The following is an 18,263-nucleotide window of genomic DNA, read 5'->3' on the forward strand; positions in this document are numbered from 1 at the left end:
AATAGTGATACGAATTATGGAGAACCTAATGCCACAAGCGGTTATGCACATTTGTTTTTGAACGATCAACTACCAGAAAGTCCGATGGGGAATCTTCTGATGGGAAGAAGAAATCGCGAAGCTTGTGGCTAATGCTTTCTTACGCTTAACCGCATCGGTTATGGTGACAAAACACAGAACTAGTGCGAAAAAGGGCTGCCGTTGTGAACGGCAACACAAAGTCACATTTCCCATTCAATGGAAAGTTGTGCGCTTCTATTTTTCTTCGGTTTGATTTTTCAAAATAAAAATACAACAAAAAAATAACTTGGGCAGAACGCATAAGAAATGGACGATCTCACAAAACCAAAATGCCATCGCCAGCAAGCTGTCTTCTCAGTGCCTCTAATTCCATTTTGCCCCTTTTCCACGTTCGAACTGGCGCTAAGAGATTGACGTTGGCAAACTGCATCTTGCCTCCCTTCTTTCCTTAGATCATTATCAATGGGCCGTCCAGAATATTGCTCATTTTCATTATGATGTTGTGCCAAGCGGGTTGACCCGAAGTTCGGAGTATCAGGTTGACGGCTGTTGTGTGAGAACTCCTCAGCCGTTGTCAGCCTGAATAAATGTTGAGGTTCATTATAAGCATTAGTCCGGCTTCCGCAGTGCTTAAGTCTTCGAATGATGAAATTGGGGATGAGGAAGCAGTCTTTCCACTTCTCGTGGTCTCAGACGTTTCCCGATCAGGTTTCATCTCTGCGTTCTGATTCAAGTTTCTACTGAAGACTTCATTTTCCTCTGGAATTCGATCCAATGCGGGATACCAAGTTTCTGAAGGCATCGAGAGACTTGCGGCTTTCCGTGTTGCGATTCCCTGCTTTAGCATTCCATTCCGAATTTCTTGTTTGCATTTCTCGAAATCCTTTTTTCAAATTTTGAGTTGATCGCAATGCCTGAAGACAACCAGTAATTTACCAGCAGATATTTCGGCTCACCTCCATCGTGCTATCAATTGGAATTTCAGAAGTTGGAACTCGAGGGAAAATCAGTTGCGCTTTTTGAACAAAACTCCGTTCCCTTTTCGGTGATGGGGAATTTGAGTTTCTCCTGTTGGGTCGATTCAGTTTGAACACATTTCGGTTATTGCTTCCCCTCGGGTGCAGATGTCTGTTTCATCTTAACCCCCTCGTTCTCACGCGACATCCTCGTCTTGACGTCCATCCGGCGCGCTTGTTCTGCTTTCACCGCGTTCGCCTGAATGGCGTCCTTTCGACTCCAGCCGTCGCAGTTTGTATGAGTGAGTCGGCTTCTCAAATCCAGCGCACTTCACGTCTCGAGCTGGAAGCTCTGGTCTTCGTTTATTCAAAAAACGTCCATCCATTCTGTATCGCGATTCACCATTTGTTGGTCGATTTTTTGAATTGTAAACAGGACAATCGTTCTCGCTATCTGGAGCGCCCTGACGGATTTTCAACATTTTCAGGAGCTTCAAATTCTTCATCACTCTGTCCTTTTTCTGATTCTGAACTTCGATCCCGTAAGTCCCAAACCAGACCCCCCGTCTTCGGTCTTCCTGCTTGGACTGCCGCTGTTCTGTACAGCCTGTTGGATGGAATCACGCTAATTCTCTGAATCACTTCTACTGATCGCCTTTGATTCGAAATTTCTTTTTCTCGATAGATGCTTGACTCGAGATCGTTCAATAACCTTCCTGATGATCTCAGATGGCTCACTTGATGATGCAATGCGCTCGTTGCCTTCAGTGTCGCTTCTAAGTCTGTTCTCAGCGTTTCATTTGCTTCCTATTTAACAAGAGTATTGTTTGTACGCATTTGATCTGCTCTTACCTCCAATGCTTTATTTTCTAGTTTTAACATTTTTATTTTTCCAAACATTCGACTTTCTCCTTTTTTCTTTTCCTCTCTCATTTTTTGAAACTGTTCTTCCAAGATTTGCAGAGAGTCCCTTGCATCTCCCAATTCCTGAATTAAGCTTCTTTTTTCTCTGGTATCAGAAATTGCGAAATCTCTCCTTGTTTCTATCTGTTGAATCAATTCTGCCTCCCGAGATTCTGCTGCAGCCAATTTCGCTTTCAGAAGCGTTTGGGCCGTTTTGGATTGTTCAGCCGCCCCTTTCATCTCTTCACTCGCCTGGAATCAAAGTTTTACTCCATGAAGATCAACCCCGCCATACCTTTTGATATCTTTCATTCAAACTCTCCGCCTCTTTCATTCGTGATCGTATGGAATTCAATTCTTCTTGTAGCAATTCATACTGAGAATCAAAAGTATATTTATAGACAATTTATCACCAAAGAAAAATGATTGATTGAATCTGCTTACTTGCACTCTGTGATTCCGTAGAGTTTCCAGAAGTTGATTTTTTCTGCAACACAATAAGATAACGATCCAATTTAAATAATTTCTCACTCTTCATATTCTGAAATTCCTGGCAATTGAACTTGGAGAGCTTTAATTTCTGCCGTTAGTTTTGCATTTTCATACTGAAGACTGAAATCAAACAAGAATCCAATAATTAAAGATGATTCTCCACATTAGCGTCATCCATTCAATATTTGCAACAACCTACTTCTCCAGCAACTTCGTCTTTTCTTTAATTTCTTCTTTTTTCTTTTCAAGCTGTTCTTTTATTATCTCCAACATTTTTGCTTCTTCCTGCTGCAACATTTCCGCCTCATCCTTCAATTTCTTCATGTCGTTCGCTTCCTTCAATGCATCTGAATAAAGTCTTTCGACTGCAGCCAGTTCACTCAATAAACGACATCGTTCTGACTCCAACCTGTGGAAGACGAACGTGTTTTTGCTAACTCCTGTCCAAACATACCGATCTAATGCCGAATGAGCGGATTTTAGATGTTTTTCTTGAGCATTCAGAAGCCCTTCCAGCTCATCTTTTTTCGTTTTTAGAACCGCAACATCAGCAACCAACAGAGGGATTTGATTGTTCTCTTTTTCAAGTTTCTCTAGCTCTTCTCTCATTTTTTCTTTCTCACAAACTAAATCCTTCGTTTCTGCTCTTCCAGTCAAAATCGCCCTCATAAGGTTTTCACTGATCTGGTTTGTTCTCTCCCCTCTGCATTCAATGCTTTCCGGTTTCTCTCTCTCCCATCTGCAATAACGATTAACACTGCTTCATACTTTCCAAGCTTACTGAGCATCTAAATTGACATCCCGTCTTGTTTCTCTTCCTTCTTGCCTTCTTAATGGCTGTGTGGCATTACTCTTCTCATCTATTTCACTTGCTTTGGAGCTTCGAATCAAATGAAGGCTGTAAGTTCTCCCATTCAATGAAATCGTTGGTGTTTGCAGTTTGGCGATTAGCGGAAATGTTTTTCTTGCTGGCCGCCGGGATACATTTTGCCGCTCAGTTTGCCTTTCTTCAGACATCTCCATCGATCTCTGTCGCTTTCTTCCGAGCTCTTGCTTTTTTGTCTCTTTTTTTGCACGAATGATCTTATCTTTAATCTTAGTCTCAAACATAGTTTCTTCGTCGTCACCATGCTCTTCTTCTGACAGATTTTCTTCTTCTTGCTCTTCATTATTTTCTTCTTCCCTCTCATCATTTTTTTCTTCTTCTTGCCATTCGGTCAATTTGCTTTGGTCTGAGGCGTCTGTTGTTTCTGCTTCACTCCTATTTTCTATTTCTCTTTTTTCTCCTGCTGTCTTTTTGGGTGGAAGTTGTGGCGCTCTCTTAACAACACTCTTCTTCAAAGCTTCTTCTTCCTCCCTTTCTTCAACAATTTCTCCCTCTTCATCATTTGTTTCTTGTTTTTTCTTCTTCAGCAATCAATGCCTCATTTCTGATTTCATGCTGTTGCTGCTGAGTTGTGACCTTCATCAATGTTGACATCATCGATCTAATCGCCCTTAATTCAAGAATCAAATCTGAGGTCCCCTCTGTTGATTCGTCCGTCTTCACTTCTTCACTAGTCACTTCTTTCTCCTCCTCCATTATCTTCTCATTTGTTGGCGTTGTTTGTCCGCTTCCATACAAGTCAAGCATCAACGAATCAGCCGATGTTGACGCAGCACCATTTGAGAGAAACCACTCTGACGGTTTCGGGCTCATCGGGAGTCCCAAGCGTGTTTGATCCTGCATCCATTTCTCTATTGGGGGTTCGATCAGCATCGGACGTCCAGGATCTTCAGATTCTCCATCAAGCTTGCTTAAAGCTTCCAGTCTGTTTTTGATTGAAGTGTGTCGCGCTGATTGTTCTCCTTCTTCAATCGTTAAACCGAATCGAGGAGAATTGAAAGACGAGCGATCTACTGAATGTCCCAAAAGCTCAGGAGAGAGCGGCATTCTCAAACCTCGAAAACTACTCGAAAACACAGACAATCCATTCATTGTGCGGTTTGTTCTATCACAGAATTTTTAAAGCTCTAATTTTTCCATCAAGTATAATAAATTGATCGCCCTGTTTGTAATCGCAGCGATTTGGAACTCCACACAGTAGCAGTCCCTAATTGCATTTGATTTTATTTGAAGTTTGGCGTGAAATATTCGAAAATCAATTAACGTAACGACGTCTTTGGCCAATCGGCGTCTTTGGCTCGATTAAGACACACTAGGAAATGCAGGCCCTCTTCGGTGCCGCTTTCCATCGCCACGGCAAACCGGACAATTCTTTGAGTTGTTCTCTCTGTCTCTCACTCGAAACCAGTGATCCAAACAGTCAGAATGGAATCCATGTTTGCATTTTAGAATTGTAACGTTATTCCCACGAGTCACGTCAGCAAAACAAATACGGCACTCCCTACGAAATAATCGTTGGTTTAGAAGAACATGATGCATCAACCCACCTTGAAGCATCTAATGGATTTTCCAACTCAATCTCCTTTTTTGGAATTTTAGAATTCATTAATGAAAGAGAATTTCTCTTTTCCCTTTCTGCGACTCTTCTCGTTAAACTTCCTCGTCTCCTTGTTTTGTGGCTCTCTCGTGTTGCTTCACTGATCTCCCGTCTGGGATTCACCTTGGGCGTCTGTTCTGGAAGACCCCGTTGACGCTGCAAGGTCCGAAAGAGCATCTCATTGAAGTCAACAGGTTGGGCAGTCGCTGCGAGTTCTGCCAGTGTGGGTCTTTGCGCACTGGGTCGCTGGACTGCTTGATTGTTTGGGATTGGTTGAGTGTTTGGTTGAATGCTTGATCGATTGGTCGATTGAGGTATTGGTGCAATCGGTCGAGCTCTTTGACGCTGAATCGCTTCATAGACAGCGTTGTTTACCTGTTGGGCAGTCGCTGCGAGTTCTGCCAGTCTGGGTCTTTGCGCACTGGGTCGCTGGACTGCTTGATTGTTTGGGATTGGTTGAGTGTTTGGTTGAATGCTTGATCGATTGGTCGATTGAGGTATTGGTGCAATCGGTCGAGCTCTTTGACGCTGAATCGCTTCATAGACAGCGTTGTTTACAAAAGTTGAAATTGTTGAACCAGCTGACGATCTTGAAGGTAGAGTGCCGGCGATTTCTCTGAGAGTCCGGCCCCGCATCATACCGACCATCATCATTTCATCGCATTGTTTTTCATCAAAGGGGGAGTACTCCCCGATCCCATACTGATGAAGAGGGAAGAGGGCTTGAATCCCCCCTAATGCGACGTGAACGGGTGTCGATTTAGTTTTGATCATTCCGGAGTCTACTGCATGCCGTCGTTACCGTCAGAACAGTCATGCAGAGTGACGCGATGAATGATTAGTGAAGGTTTCGTTCTTATCACACATTGTAGAAGAACCTTCTTCGTGTTGTCTGTGTGGCGTTCTTGTCGTGCCTGATGTGATGGCACTAAATATCGATCCCCGACCCCTGGCAGAGAGTGTGGTCGAGCACTCTGGTATTGAGAATCTAGTAACGGCAAGAAGCGTCGCAACTCTCTCTCGAAACCCCGTGGTGCGACAGGGCCGTTGCATCACGGTCACTGCGATCTGTTTTCTGGAATGTTGCTTGGAATTGGATTGGACCCAGGTGCATCTGCCGAACTGTTTGGAAACTAGTTTTGAAAAAGTTGAGATTGTCAGTTCCTAGAATTTCAGAACAATGCGATCAGTTTTTAAAGGATCCCGAAATTGCAACGCTAGCAGTTTTGTTTGTTTTTCTAACATTACTAAACATTTTCATACTTTATCGGATTTTATTGGATATTTGTCCTTTCCCAGTGGTTGTCACCTGGGCTCAGTTATTTACGGACTTCTCACTCGCGGCGATTTTGGGGGGTGTTTCATCAGAGTTTCCAAGAAGCGCCCACTTTCCTCCGTTTTCGATCAAATTCAGCTTATGTAAAGCTCTCGTTGTTCCAACAATTTTTTATTTAGGAATTTTAATGCTAGGAAATTTTCTTCTTAATCGCATCACTGCAATCGCATCCTTCCCTGTTCTTCTTTCGTTGGGGGTGCTTCTGAGAAAGAAAAAGAAGATCTACCTTCCTGTTCGGTTTCTCTCAATTTCAATGATGACGGTTGGCTTTCTTGTTGGGCTTCTTGATCCAATGTTAGGCTTTGATGTTCTACAAGTAGCAATTTCTTATGCAATATGCTCGGCTGTATTTCGTTCCCGTTATCTGGAAAAAGCAATGCGTATCGTTGAAGGTCAAGAAAACACTCTCCACAACCACCAGGTGACGATGGGAATCATTGTGCTTCCGTTCATTGCTTTGGTTTGCGGAGAAACGAGGGTCTTCAATTGGATGCCGACAAATTTCAGTCAACTGTTTACGTGGCAGTCTTGGGGTACACTGGTATCTGCTGGAACCATCCCATTTATCAAGAACGTTGTGGCTAACAGAATGATTCGACGTACCGGACAAGCACCATGGAGAATTCTCGAAGCCATCAGTATGGTGCTCGTGTTCGTGATCGGTGCAAGATTTTGGGATGCAACGTCAATCGCAAGTAGCGTGGCGTTCAGCCTCGTTCTCGCTGGACGCGTTTTTGGGACTCTGGATGTCCTTTCGAAGGACTCCAACGAAGGAGGATTCACTCTTCGCAACGCTCAAGATGAAAATGTTCCAAGTTGCTCTAGTACAACTGCAGTTTATACTGAGTTTACTGAAGGCCACGTGGACTCTCTTTTGTAGGAAGAAAAACTTTTCCACACGACAACTTTTTGGCTATCAATGAAAGCATCGTTTATCAAATATTGGAATCTTTCAATCGCAAGTCATTTTTTGACTCTTTTCCACTTTTCCTCCAGCCACTTCCTCCGTCGAGATTTTAGTTCTTCTTCGCGCTTTCGAACTTTTTCAGCGAGGAAACGCGCAGCATCTCTGTTTGATTGCAGTAATAGTTTGTCTTGTTTTTTTTGTCCTTCGTAGTTAGAAATTCGCGCTTCCACTTCTTCAACCGCATCGCGCATTCGAATAAAAGCTGCCTTTTCATTCTGAAGTTGTAGCGCCCCATTTTCAAATTCCTTTAATATCGCTGCATCAGATTTGATCCATTGTTGTGCTTCAGCGCTTGTGTCGGTACATTGAAAACTTGTTTCGCAATATGGCTGACAAAATTCATTTGCTTTTTTTTCTAAATAAACTTGATCTTCAATTCCGAGAACAAACCTGTTTCGAAACAGTGCGCTTACAACCATTGCAACTCCATTGATCATTTTTTGAGTATCCAGTTTCGGAGTTATCGGAACCGCTAATTCATCCAATGCAAGGAGCAATTCATCGATCAATTCTGGTGCATCTTGCCGAATCGTTTTCAGTTGATCTTTTAATTCGGTTTTGATGACCGCCAGTTTTTTGTCTTTAAGATGAACTCTAATTTCTGAAAGAGATCCCGCAATCGTGAGGAGCAGTCTGAAGAGACTTGGGGTTGTCGACATTTCTTGAGGTGTTTTTTCGCCAAACCAATTTTGATCGAAGGCCAGAGGAGAACTCGCCAATTGTGATGCTATTGATAGAAAGTGTTTCGGAAATCGAACTTCTCGACGTGCCGCAGCTTCAAGAAGATCCTTCATTATTCTTGGCTTTCTTAGCTTAAACTCGTTTCTTCGTGCTTGCAATTCTGGAGCCAATCTGTTTTCATCTTCAACTTTCTTGATGACGTCGATTTCGTTGTAAACAGCCTGCGCGAATTTCGTCTGTGCTCCTCCAACCGACAGCCAACCCCTCAAGCCTTGCTGTTTCGTTTGGAGCAGACCGTATTCGCAGTGAAGGGTTGCCGTCTGAAGAAAAAGAAGAAGAGGATGGGGCTCGAGAAACTGTTTCCACTTACGCAAACATCATTTTGGCAAATCTTCCCAGGAACTTTCAAAAGTGCGTTTACAAGCGACTAAAAGAAAGAAATCATGAGAAGCCAGCAATCAGATTGGTGACTTGCCAAAATCGCACTATATGGAACTTCAAACGGTCCTATTCGAAAGCTAGCTCCTATTTGAATAGTAACTCCTATCTGAATGAGTGCGAAAATCAACTTCATGGAGAGGGGGCACACAGAAAAAATGAGTGGTCGGTCCCTGTGTGGTTTGTGGAATGCGGGTGAAGAATTGAAGAAAAGCAGGAATCAATAGATTTTCGGGTTTTCAAAGAACGACACATGAAGCTGTGGTGTGTCTTGCCTGAAACAGTTCTAATATTGAGACTTTGGTATTTTATGAGAATCCTATCCTGGAGACTGCGAAATAGAGAGGACATGAGAAGCGCCTTTTTCGGAAATGGCTCAGCAAAGAGAGACAAAGAGATAGTGTTACGTGTTTCTGAATATAAATGAAAAATTTGGAAATTCTTATTTATGATCAGAATCTGTGTGGCATGCATATTGATTGAATCTACCAACAAACAAGTAGGGGCTATTACCTCATTGACTCTTTGATAAACAAAAAAGCTATTTCGGCGATCTTATTTGCACAACAGCATTTCAACCTTTGTTACAGAATGGCGCTTCAAATTCCCAAACCGAAGATTTCAAAAGATCAATGGGAAACGTTTTTGAAAGACCCTGAAGTTGTAACATTGGAGGCACTGTTTGTCTTTATCACACTGACCAACATTTTTGTGTTGTATCGAATTTTGCTAGATGTTTGCCCGTTTCCAGTGACTGTCACTTGGTTTCAGTTACTCATTGGATTTTTATTCGCATTTGTATTAGGATCAGCATCCGCGGAATTCCCGAAATTTGCTTTTTTTTCCTCCTTTTTCAATCGATTGGAAGCTCTATAAAAGCCTTGCAGTTCCCACGCTGGTCTATCTTGGGATGATCACCTTGGCGAATGTGCTACTTAACTACATCCCATCTGTTGCATCATTCCCAGTCGCTGTCTCTCTTGCTGTATGCCTCCATCACGTCAGCAGATTCCTTGGATGTGGCCAAATTTACCTTCCCGTCCGCTGGCTTGCATTAGCAATAATGCTGCTTGGATTCTTGCTTGGTATTTTCGACCCCACAACAGTTGGTCTTGCAGCGTTTCCTGTGGCGCTTGCTTATGGCATTTTTTCATCAACTTTCCGTGCATGGTGTCTCGAAAAAGCGATGCACGTTGTTGAAGGACGCGGCAATACACTCCACAACCATCAAGTCGTCATGGGCCTGCTTATTCTCCCTCTCGTCGCACTTATTCGTCGGGAGTATGCGGTGTTCTCATGGATGCCGACGGATTTCAGTCAACTGTTTACGTGGCAGTCTTGGGGTACACTGGTATCTGCTGGAACCATCCCATTTATCAAGAACGTTGTGGCTAACAGAATGATTCGACGTACCGGACAAGCACCATGGAGAATTCTCGAAGCCATCAGTATGGTGCTCGTGTTCGCAATCGGAGCAGGTGTTTGGGACACTGTTTCTATCGTGGGAGTTATTGCATTCATCTTTGTTCTTACTGGGCGTGTTTTGGGGTTGCTCGATGCTCTAAGCAAAGATCCTGACGATCGGCGACGCGCAGTGCGTCAAGAAGCGGAGCATGGCGCCTCTCCACCAGAAGAAACGTACAGACATCTCTCTGATATTGAGATGCAGCAGAGAGAGGAGAACCGCGCTGGCGACCCTCTCTTGATGTCTGAGGAGAAGGTAATTGAGTTCATCTCCTTGCGATTCTATTTGTTCTTCTTCAGGAATAGTGGATGTTCGTTGTTAGCTAGGAAATCATTTTATTCTCTGTTCCTCCGAAACAAAAACAAAAAAAAATCTCCGCCAAAAATAAAATAATGAAGAATTGCCCACTTTACACGAACATGGTTTTCTGTCTACTAGCTGTGAGGAGCGTAACCTCCCACCAGACCACATGTCTATTTGTGGATGCTGCCGCTGCATCTCAGATTGCCTAGCCCGCTGAATTTTATGACACAGCAATTGTTTTTAGCTCGTAATTGAGTTTTAGCCAATTTTTTTGAACATCTTTTATAAGGCATCATGTTCGCCACCCCCGCCTTCGATTAACGAGGCGACCTGGAATGAAAGGTACCAATTCTGGGAGAAGCAGGAGCAAGGACTTAAAGGGGAGTACGATCCTGATAGTGAGCAGCGATGGGGGGCGATGGCCTCCGTGTCGACCGCGGCAGGATCGGGCCAGCTGGGGAAAAGCGTTGATTGGAGTGACGAGGATTACACTGTGGTATATGATGAGGGAGAAGAAGAAGTTGTGACATGGGATCAAGGAGAGGAAGCGGAAGATGAAGGAAATGAGGATGAGGAGGAAGAAGAAGAAGAAGAGTCAAGTCCAGAAGAGGAAGAGGAGGAAGTGAATGGAGACGAAAGCAATGCAGAGCAACAAACAGATCAGTATGAGCACTTTGAAGGTCAGCAGGACACTTTGCTAATCGTCCAAGAATGATTTTTGCAGACTCGAAGGAAGAGGAATTTGAGTACGTTCCATATGAAACGGCGCAGAAGAATACAATGGACTTCGAGCGTTTGGACAGAGAGGTTCTTGTTCGTCATGATTCCGAAGGATACGAAGATCGTGAGTCTGATTTCCCTCCCCTAAAACTATTAATTCTATTATTTTAGCGTTGGCCCCAGACAAAAGGAGAATTTCATATTCCGAAGAAGAACAAGAAACAGAGTCATCAACTCCACAAGGCCCTCCCCAATCCGAAGATTTAAAGCCTTTCACATCTTCAGAAATTGATGATCAAATTGAAATTCGCCACATTGAAGGAAAAGGAAGTCAGTTTTGATGAATGCACCATATGTTTAATTGGTTTTTTTTGCAGGGTGTTGTTTTGCAAGACGAGATTTTGCTCCTGGTGAAATCATTTTTATTGAGTTGCCTACACTCGCTGCAATTCCTTCAATCGATACTCCATTATGGGAAAAGCTTTCTGAAATCAATGAAGAGGAGGCTCTAGATCTTCCACCCATCTGGCACCTCGCTGCCTTGTATTCTCTAACGAAGCTTCCAAAGAGCGAACAACGGGTTCTTCTTGAAAAATGGGTTCCAGGTGAGTTTCCATTCGGTTTGCTGAAACAACTTGTGAACACAGATAAAAATAAGGCACCAAGTCGTGATCTGAAGAGAATTTTAGCGAAGACTCAACTTGCTGTTGATGCAAAGCGCTATGAACGATACTTGCAAGTATGGCGGTATAATTCATTCGGACACCACGTTGAAAGCGACGGGCTTGTGCTTTACAATCGTGAGTTGTTGTAATGATGTTTGTTTCTACAATTCTGAATGTTATTTCAGGCATCAGTATGCTGGCCCATGATTGCCTTGCAAGTGCTTGCTGGCATTATGGTGAGAACGACGCATTTGTTTTGCGAGCGCGTCATCACATCAAGCAAGGGCAAGAAATCACAATAAGTTACGTTGGGGACGATGATTTGTATAAATCAACAAACAGTAAGGTCTCTCTTCTACTGCTGCTTCTGACGTATAATTCCGCAGTACGGCAAGACAAGCTCGCGGGCTGGTTGTTCAAGTGCACGTGTAGCCGATGCACTGCAGACGTGGACTTGTCTAGGGGATTTCGTTGCTCGAGCTGTGGGACAGGAACCGTCTTCTTTAAAACTGAAAAAGACCCGAACTCAACAGACCAAGGGGTCACGACATCATCAACTTGCTCACTGTAAGATATCAGCTATGTGACTGTTGCAGCTAGGCTTGGGTTTCCATGCAAGCTTGACACTTGGATGGCAGCTCAGCTTGACATTTTCTGATCAGATGTCAGTATGAATTTACGGAAGACGATATCGCGAAGTATCTTGAATTTGAGACAGCGTATATCACACGTCTAGAGGAGACGGATAAAACTGATCTCGCTGATGCTGAAGCTGTTTATGCAGAAGCCCAACGGGTGTTCAGTCAACATTGGGTGTTGTATCTATTGGATGGAATTCTGTTTGATGCTTATCGAGAGAATGAACAATGGATGGAAGCGACAATGCATCAAACAAACAGAATACAATATGCAACACAAGTACAGAGAAAATCTCCCGAAATCTGTTTGATTTTGTTTTCTCATTTCAGGCGATTCCCCATGCTACCTTCACTCTTGCGTGGCTACACGAAGAGCGTGGCGACGCAGCAAGCAACTCAGCCGAGACGCCAGTTTCTGGATTTTTAAGGTGGGAAGCACATCGAGATTTTGCAGCACCTTTTTGGTTTCTCAGGAATCTGATTTGCCAATCTTATGAAACCGCAATGAATATGATGATCGTTTTAACTGGATGGCATCACAGTTATACGATTTCTGCTGGACAGAAACTCAATCGATATCAACACCCAGAATCGCAATAATAGCTATCTTGATTTTCTGATTGCAGAACATTAACTAAGTGCTTCAAGCAGTGCAGAATGGAACTGTATTAAAACAATTTCACTGTTCGCAATCATCTCCAAGAGTCACCATCCATTCCTGGCCTCAGCTAGATTTGTTCGAAATGCAATCGGTCCTTCTTGGTCTCACTCAACCTTGCCGTAGAGAATAGCGTGACTTTCATGAACCACTTGTTGGTTTTTCAAAATAAAGATCTCTGAATTCTTGGTGAAGTCGTTGTTCTCCATGACAACCATCACAACCATCCACCATTCACTCCATGACAACCATCATTCACTACAACCATCATTCACTACAACCATCCATCACTACACTACAACTTCATTCAATCCCTTGAAATTTCGTCATATCATAATGCTGACTGTTTCTCTTCAAATGCTGACGACATTCTTCTCGTTGCTCCTGGAAGAAACGACTACACTTCATCCAATTCAGGGAACTCACCTTGATGTGCCACGGTTCCACATCGTAGACATCGTCGAAAATGCCAGGGAGAATTGCCACCGACTTTCTGTTTTCGACCTGTTTGATTTCTTGAAGCATAGAGTGCTTCGCCTCCTTTCGAAGCTCCTCCTCCTTTGCTTCATCCCATAATCCGTTATTTTCGAGGAAGGAACGGAGTCGTGCAATTGCATCAATGCCTGGTTGTGTCCACATCGACATTTCTTGAGCAGGACGATATTGCGCGGAGTCGTCAGAAGTCGAGTGATGACCCAAGCGATACGTCTAACAAGAACAGCAGCATGGTAACAGCGATGAAGCGGACGGCTCACCATGAATTCCAGGCAAACAGGTTTGCTCTCGTTGACGCAAAGTTCCCAAGCTTTCTTTGTTGCAATATACGACGCAAAAAAATCGTTTCCATCGACGCGAATTGTATCCATTCCGTACGAGAGACCTCGAATTGCGATTCCATCACCAGCATACTGGTCCTTCACGGGAGTGCTGATTGCGTAGCCGTTGTTTCGGCAAACGAACAGCGTTTGGGACTTCAACACGGCAGCGAAGTTCATTGCAGCGTGGAAATCTCCTTCAGACGCCGCTATAGGAAGAATGAAAATAACAAAAGAAAGAGAGAGACTTGGTTTGCGCACCGCCTTCACCGAAAAACGCGACAGCAGCACGCTTCTCTCCGTTCAGCTTGAAAGCGTAGCCACAGCCGGCAGCGTGAGGCACTTGTGTCGTGAGGGGTGTGCAGATAGTTTGAAGTCCGGTTTCCTTGTTGGTGTAAGAGATAGGCATCTGGCGTCCCTTTCCAGGATCCCCAGCAGTGCTAAAAGAGAGTCGTTAATTAAGACGATGCTGCCACTCTACCTGAAAAGTTGATCAAGAACATTCGTAACAGTGAAAGCGTTGTTCTGAAGTCCTCTCCACAGAAGAACACCAAGTTCACGATATTGACACCAGAGATGATCATCTTTTCCCAAAGCGTTACCAATTGCTGTCTGCAAGGCTTCCTCCCCCTGATTTTGCATGTAAAAAGAAATTCGACCTGAAAATGAAGCAAAATGCAACAACAGTAAGTCAAAACCTCACTTGCCTTGGCGTTGAATATTGTAAAGCATCATGTCCCAAACGTTGACGCGCACCATGAAGCGATATCGCTCAAGGCATTCCTCGGCTGAGAAGGGCGGTTGCCAGCCCGCTTGCAACTTTCCATCGTATCCAAGAACGCGAAAAATGGGGATTGTTTGAGACTCGCTCGAAATTTCGCACTCATTAGTGAAAACCGTGTTTCTCAATCCAGCGTGATAGACGTCCGTAGGATCGGGTTTCGGCTGATGAGCTGATGCAGAGAACGTGCGTTGCGAACTGAAGGTAAGCGACTGGCGCCATGCAGGGGAGGCGACGAGCTTCTCAGTTCTCTTCGCCGTCGCTTTGCCAAACGTCGAACACGCGCGAGTGACGATGGGGCGCAGGGGTGTCATCACAATGAAAAACTTAAGCAAAATTGAAATGGGACCTTAACAACAATCTGCCAGGACCGTGAAAAATCTCCTGCTGGGATTTTAGTTGTCCTGGGATTGTTTTCTGTCTTTGGAAGTCCCTTTGCATGTGGAATAAGGTGATGCTAGCAGAGGATGCTCTATTCATATCTCAGTATTTGGAACATGAATGGGGAAGGCAGGAAATCAGTATCCAACACACAAAAATCGATTTGCATCCAAATAGTGGAAGCAGTGCAGTGGATAGAAGACTCAGTACAAAGTTGTCTTGATCCAGATATTTGATATGCGTTATTTTTGATATAGTGTATTGTAATAAGGAGCAGCGTAGCTCAGTGGAAGAGTGGGGGGCTCATAACCCCCAGGTCCGTGGATCGAAACCACGCGCTGCTAACTTTGATGTAGTTTGATTTTCAATGGAAACGATTCATTCTATTGAAGAACTGGGCGAATGAGCATATCTGCTCTTTATCGTTGATATGCTTCAACGTGAAAAATGTTCAATCTGTCCCTGCTTTGTTGTTCTTAGCAGGTCCAATCTAAAAACGATTTATCTAATCAGCGAGTGGCTGTCAAGTGCTCGAGTCTTCAGTGACTTCAAAACGAAGTTGAAGAGGAAGTCAGATGCGTGCATTCGACTGAAATCCTGAACGACAGAGAGTGTGGCCCCAATCGTGGTATCAGCAGTTGTAGTGTCGGGTATCTGTGTATTGGATGTCCTGTTTTATCAAAGGAATCCAGTTACCTTGTGGGTAGTCGGTAGGGGAATGTACAACATTTCGCGTGTTGCATGGTGAACGTGGAATCGCGATCTCACAACAGATTGTAGAATTCAATGGTGAAGGCTCTCGGCACGCGTATGTAATAACAACTGCACTCATCAAGGTGCTCAATATGCTTCAACGTGAAAAATGTTCAATCTGTCCCTGCTTTGTTGTTCTTAGCAGGTCCAATCTAAAAACGATTTATCTAATCAGCGAGTGGCTGTCAAGTGCTCGAGTCTTCAGTGACTTCAAAACGAAGTTGAAGAGGAAGTCAGATGCGTGCATTCGACTGAAATCCTGAACGACAGAGAGTGTGGCCCCAATCGTGGTATCAGCAGTTGTAGTGTCGGGTATCTGTGTATTGGATGTCCTGTTTTATCAAAGGAATCCAGTTACCTTGTGGGTAGTCGGTAGGGGAATGTACAACATTTCGCGTGTTGCATGGTGAACGTGGAATCGCGATCTCACAACAGATTGTAGAATTCAATGGTGAAGGCTCTCGGCACGCGTATGTAATAACAACTGCACTCATCAAGGTGCTCAATATGCTTCAACGTGAAAAATGTTCAATCTGTCCCTGCTTTGTTGTTCTTAGCAGGTCCAATCTAAAAACGATTTATCTAATCAGCGAGTGGCTGTCAAGTGCTCGAGTCTTCAGTGACTTCAAAACGAAGTTGAAGAGGAAGTCAGATGCGTGCATTCGACTGAAATCCTGAACGACAGAGAGTGTGGCCCCAATCGTGGTATCAGCAGTTGTAGTGTCGGGTATCTGTGTATTGGATGTCCTGTTTTATCAAAGGAATCCAGTTACCTTGTGGGTAGTCGGTAGGGGAATGTACAACATTTCGCGTGTTGCATGGTGAACGTGGAATCGCGATCTCACAACAGATTGTAGAATTCAATGGTGAAGGCTCTCGGCACGCGTATGTAATAACAACTGCACTCATCAAGGTGCTCATCACTCGAATATGCACTTACCTGCCCACGCCAAAGTTGAGTTCATTCTAGAACGAGCGACTTTGCCATATGCTAAATGGCGTTGCGGATTGGACACGTTGAAATGACGGTGTCCTCGGCCTGCTGCATATTAGGCCACCATGTGAGCAAGCGGTGGATACATAATAATACACTAGCCTCCCCTAAAGCAGTTCATTTGTACCAATCGAGTGTATTGGTTTTTCAAAGCGTCAAGCCATCTTCCATGTCACAGAATGGAACGTGACTGTTATTCTGTTTGGCCGCTGATTCCTTTGAGTGATAAGATTGATGGTTGAATCTGATCCAAGTTCATAACTGTTTTGGCGCTGCAAACATTCGGTAGGAGTTGTGGTGGGCTTGCCAGTACACAATCTTGTTGGCGAGGAACGGAAGATCGGTCCGCCTTGATGTGTCTATTCACTTCACATCGCCACCCTCCATCTTTTTTAGGTGCAAAGACGCGATACGGACACACGTCTTGATGGTTGCAGGATTTCGCTCTCTACGTTGTCTTTGTTCAATAGGAGGGACGGAGTACTCATTCGCTTCAAGTAACGTTGGACATCAGCCCCGACCAGATCAAGTGTGTTTGGATTGTTAACGACACAAAAACGTGACTTTTCATGATTGTCCCAAATGCTGATCTATTGGGCGGTTTGGAAACAGCTCCGACGAAAAATAATCAGCTGGGGTTTTCGCTTCAACATTCACAATGCAAGGAGACTTCTGAGAGGTGGATGTTCTCTCGGATCAGCTTCGCCATCTAGGGAAGGAAGACGGTGCAGCATGTTCCCCCTGAATCTTTGGTGACAGAATCAACATTTTGCCAATTCCGATTGTCTTCAGAAACGAAACGTTCAGAATAGACGAAAAAAACACTAAAAAACAACGTACGGCACTATACAAACACGGCTTTAATCAACCACTAAAACAACCAAGTACGGGCCCACACCGACACGGCTTTATACAAACATCAACAGAATTCCGATGGCTGCCGCTGCCACAATCACGGTTAGTTTTCTGGAGCTCGATGGAGAGATCGGTGGAGTTCCTTTCGTAGTGAACGTCAACTTGGTCTCGCACTTTCCCCCGCCGCACTCGTTGGTGTAACTTACAACATTGAATACCTTATCATTGGCTACTGCAGGTTCCAGATGGCATTTGGGAATTTTGCTCTCTCCGCGAATAATCAATGTTGAAACCTTTTGTTGCTGGACTTGACTGCGCAGTTAAAACCAGAACAAACACCGCTGAAAGGATGATGGTCCACCTCGATGGGATCCTTCATGTCGCTCGTTGGGGTCGCCACAACTCCAGTACCGCGAAGAGTAGCCCGTAGTTCAGGTAGACCAGTAGCTTGCTTAAGATTTTCAATCTGGACTTCCTACCACGGTAAGTCTGATAGATCGATTGTATCTGGGAGCTCCTTGACGATATCGCAAGGAAAGAAGGTCTTGCAGTACGTCTTCGGTTTGGTGTTGTGCACCAACTTGAACGTTGTCTTGTCAGTTGTTATTTCGACGGCCAAGCTTGAACTCTTCTCGCTTCCATTGCACCCTTGAAGAGTTCCCTTATCAATGGTAGCGCAAACTTCAACAGCATAAACTCCTTCATTCCAGTGTAGATCTGAACTGGAAATGGTAACTGTATCCGCCTCGCACCGCAGTTGGTGTTCATTGTCACTGGATATGGATGCGTGAAATTGAGAACATGTGTCTTTGGTACTGACGCAGCTCCTGCAACGACAAGTAATGCAGCAACGGCAATGACTTTCATTTTCGAGGAAGAATAAGGAAAATGACAAGATAAATAAAAGAAATGAATGAAAACCAGTCAACGACAGATATGCACGGTCTTGCATGCATGC

At 44.1% G+C, this 18,263-nt stretch overlaps 4 protein-coding genes and 1 non-coding gene across 5 annotated transcripts; 3 read left to right on the plus strand and 2 right to left on the minus strand.

The window, feature by feature from the left end:
* Positions 1-1,427: 1,427 nt before the first annotated feature.
* LOC129617009 (trichohyalin-like) lies at positions 1,428-3,482 on the minus strand. The gene is made up of 7 exons (XM_055532466.1): positions 3,154-3,482; positions 2,572-3,111; positions 2,412-2,492; positions 2,325-2,367; positions 2,176-2,256; positions 1,830-2,132; positions 1,428-1,784 (listed from the first exon to the last, which is right to left on the minus strand). The coding sequence occupies exons 1-7, from the start codon at positions 3,480-3,482 to the stop codon at positions 1,428-1,430; spliced, it is 1,734 nt and encodes a 577-aa protein (XP_055388441.1).
* A 2,965-nt stretch (positions 3,483-6,447) lies between these two features.
* Positions 6,448-7,071, plus strand: LOC129617010 (uncharacterized). Its single transcript, XM_055532467.1, has one exon. It carries the CDS (start codon positions 6,448-6,450, stop codon positions 7,069-7,071), a length of 624 nt encoding a protein of 207 aa, XP_055388442.1.
* Positions 7,072-9,676: 2,605 nt separating this feature from the next.
* On the plus strand, positions 9,677-12,668 carry LOC129617011 (uncharacterized). Its single transcript, XM_055532469.1, has 8 exons — positions 9,677-9,997; positions 10,335-10,725; positions 10,770-10,889; positions 10,937-11,095; positions 11,143-11,565; positions 11,616-11,771; positions 12,116-12,348; positions 12,399-12,668. Exons 1-8 carry the CDS (start codon positions 9,677-9,679, stop codon positions 12,666-12,668), a joined length of 2,073 nt encoding a protein of 690 aa, XP_055388444.1.
* A 361-nt stretch (positions 12,669-13,029) lies between these two features.
* Positions 13,030-14,636, minus strand: LOC129617012 (2-oxoisovalerate dehydrogenase subunit alpha, mitochondrial-like). The gene is made up of 6 exons (XM_055532470.1): positions 14,249-14,636; positions 14,023-14,200; positions 13,803-13,981; positions 13,482-13,750; positions 13,153-13,434; positions 13,030-13,110 (listed from the first exon to the last, which is right to left on the minus strand). The coding sequence occupies exons 1-6, from the start codon at positions 14,634-14,636 to the stop codon at positions 13,030-13,032; spliced, it is 1,377 nt and encodes a 458-aa protein (XP_055388445.1).
* A 339-nt stretch (positions 14,637-14,975) lies between these two features.
* Positions 14,976-15,047, plus strand: Trnam-cau (transfer RNA methionine (anticodon CAU)). The gene has a single exon. It is a non-coding gene; the product is annotated as a tRNA-Met (tRNA).
* The last annotated feature ends 3,216 nt before the right edge of the window (positions 15,048-18,263 follow it).

The sequence above is a fragment of the Condylostylus longicornis genome, unplaced genomic scaffold (assembly GCF_029603195.1).
Source record: "Condylostylus longicornis isolate FDR11 unplaced genomic scaffold, ASM2960319v2 ptg000367l, whole genome shotgun sequence".
NCBI lineage: Eukaryota > Metazoa > Arthropoda > Insecta > Diptera > Dolichopodidae > Condylostylus > Condylostylus longicornis.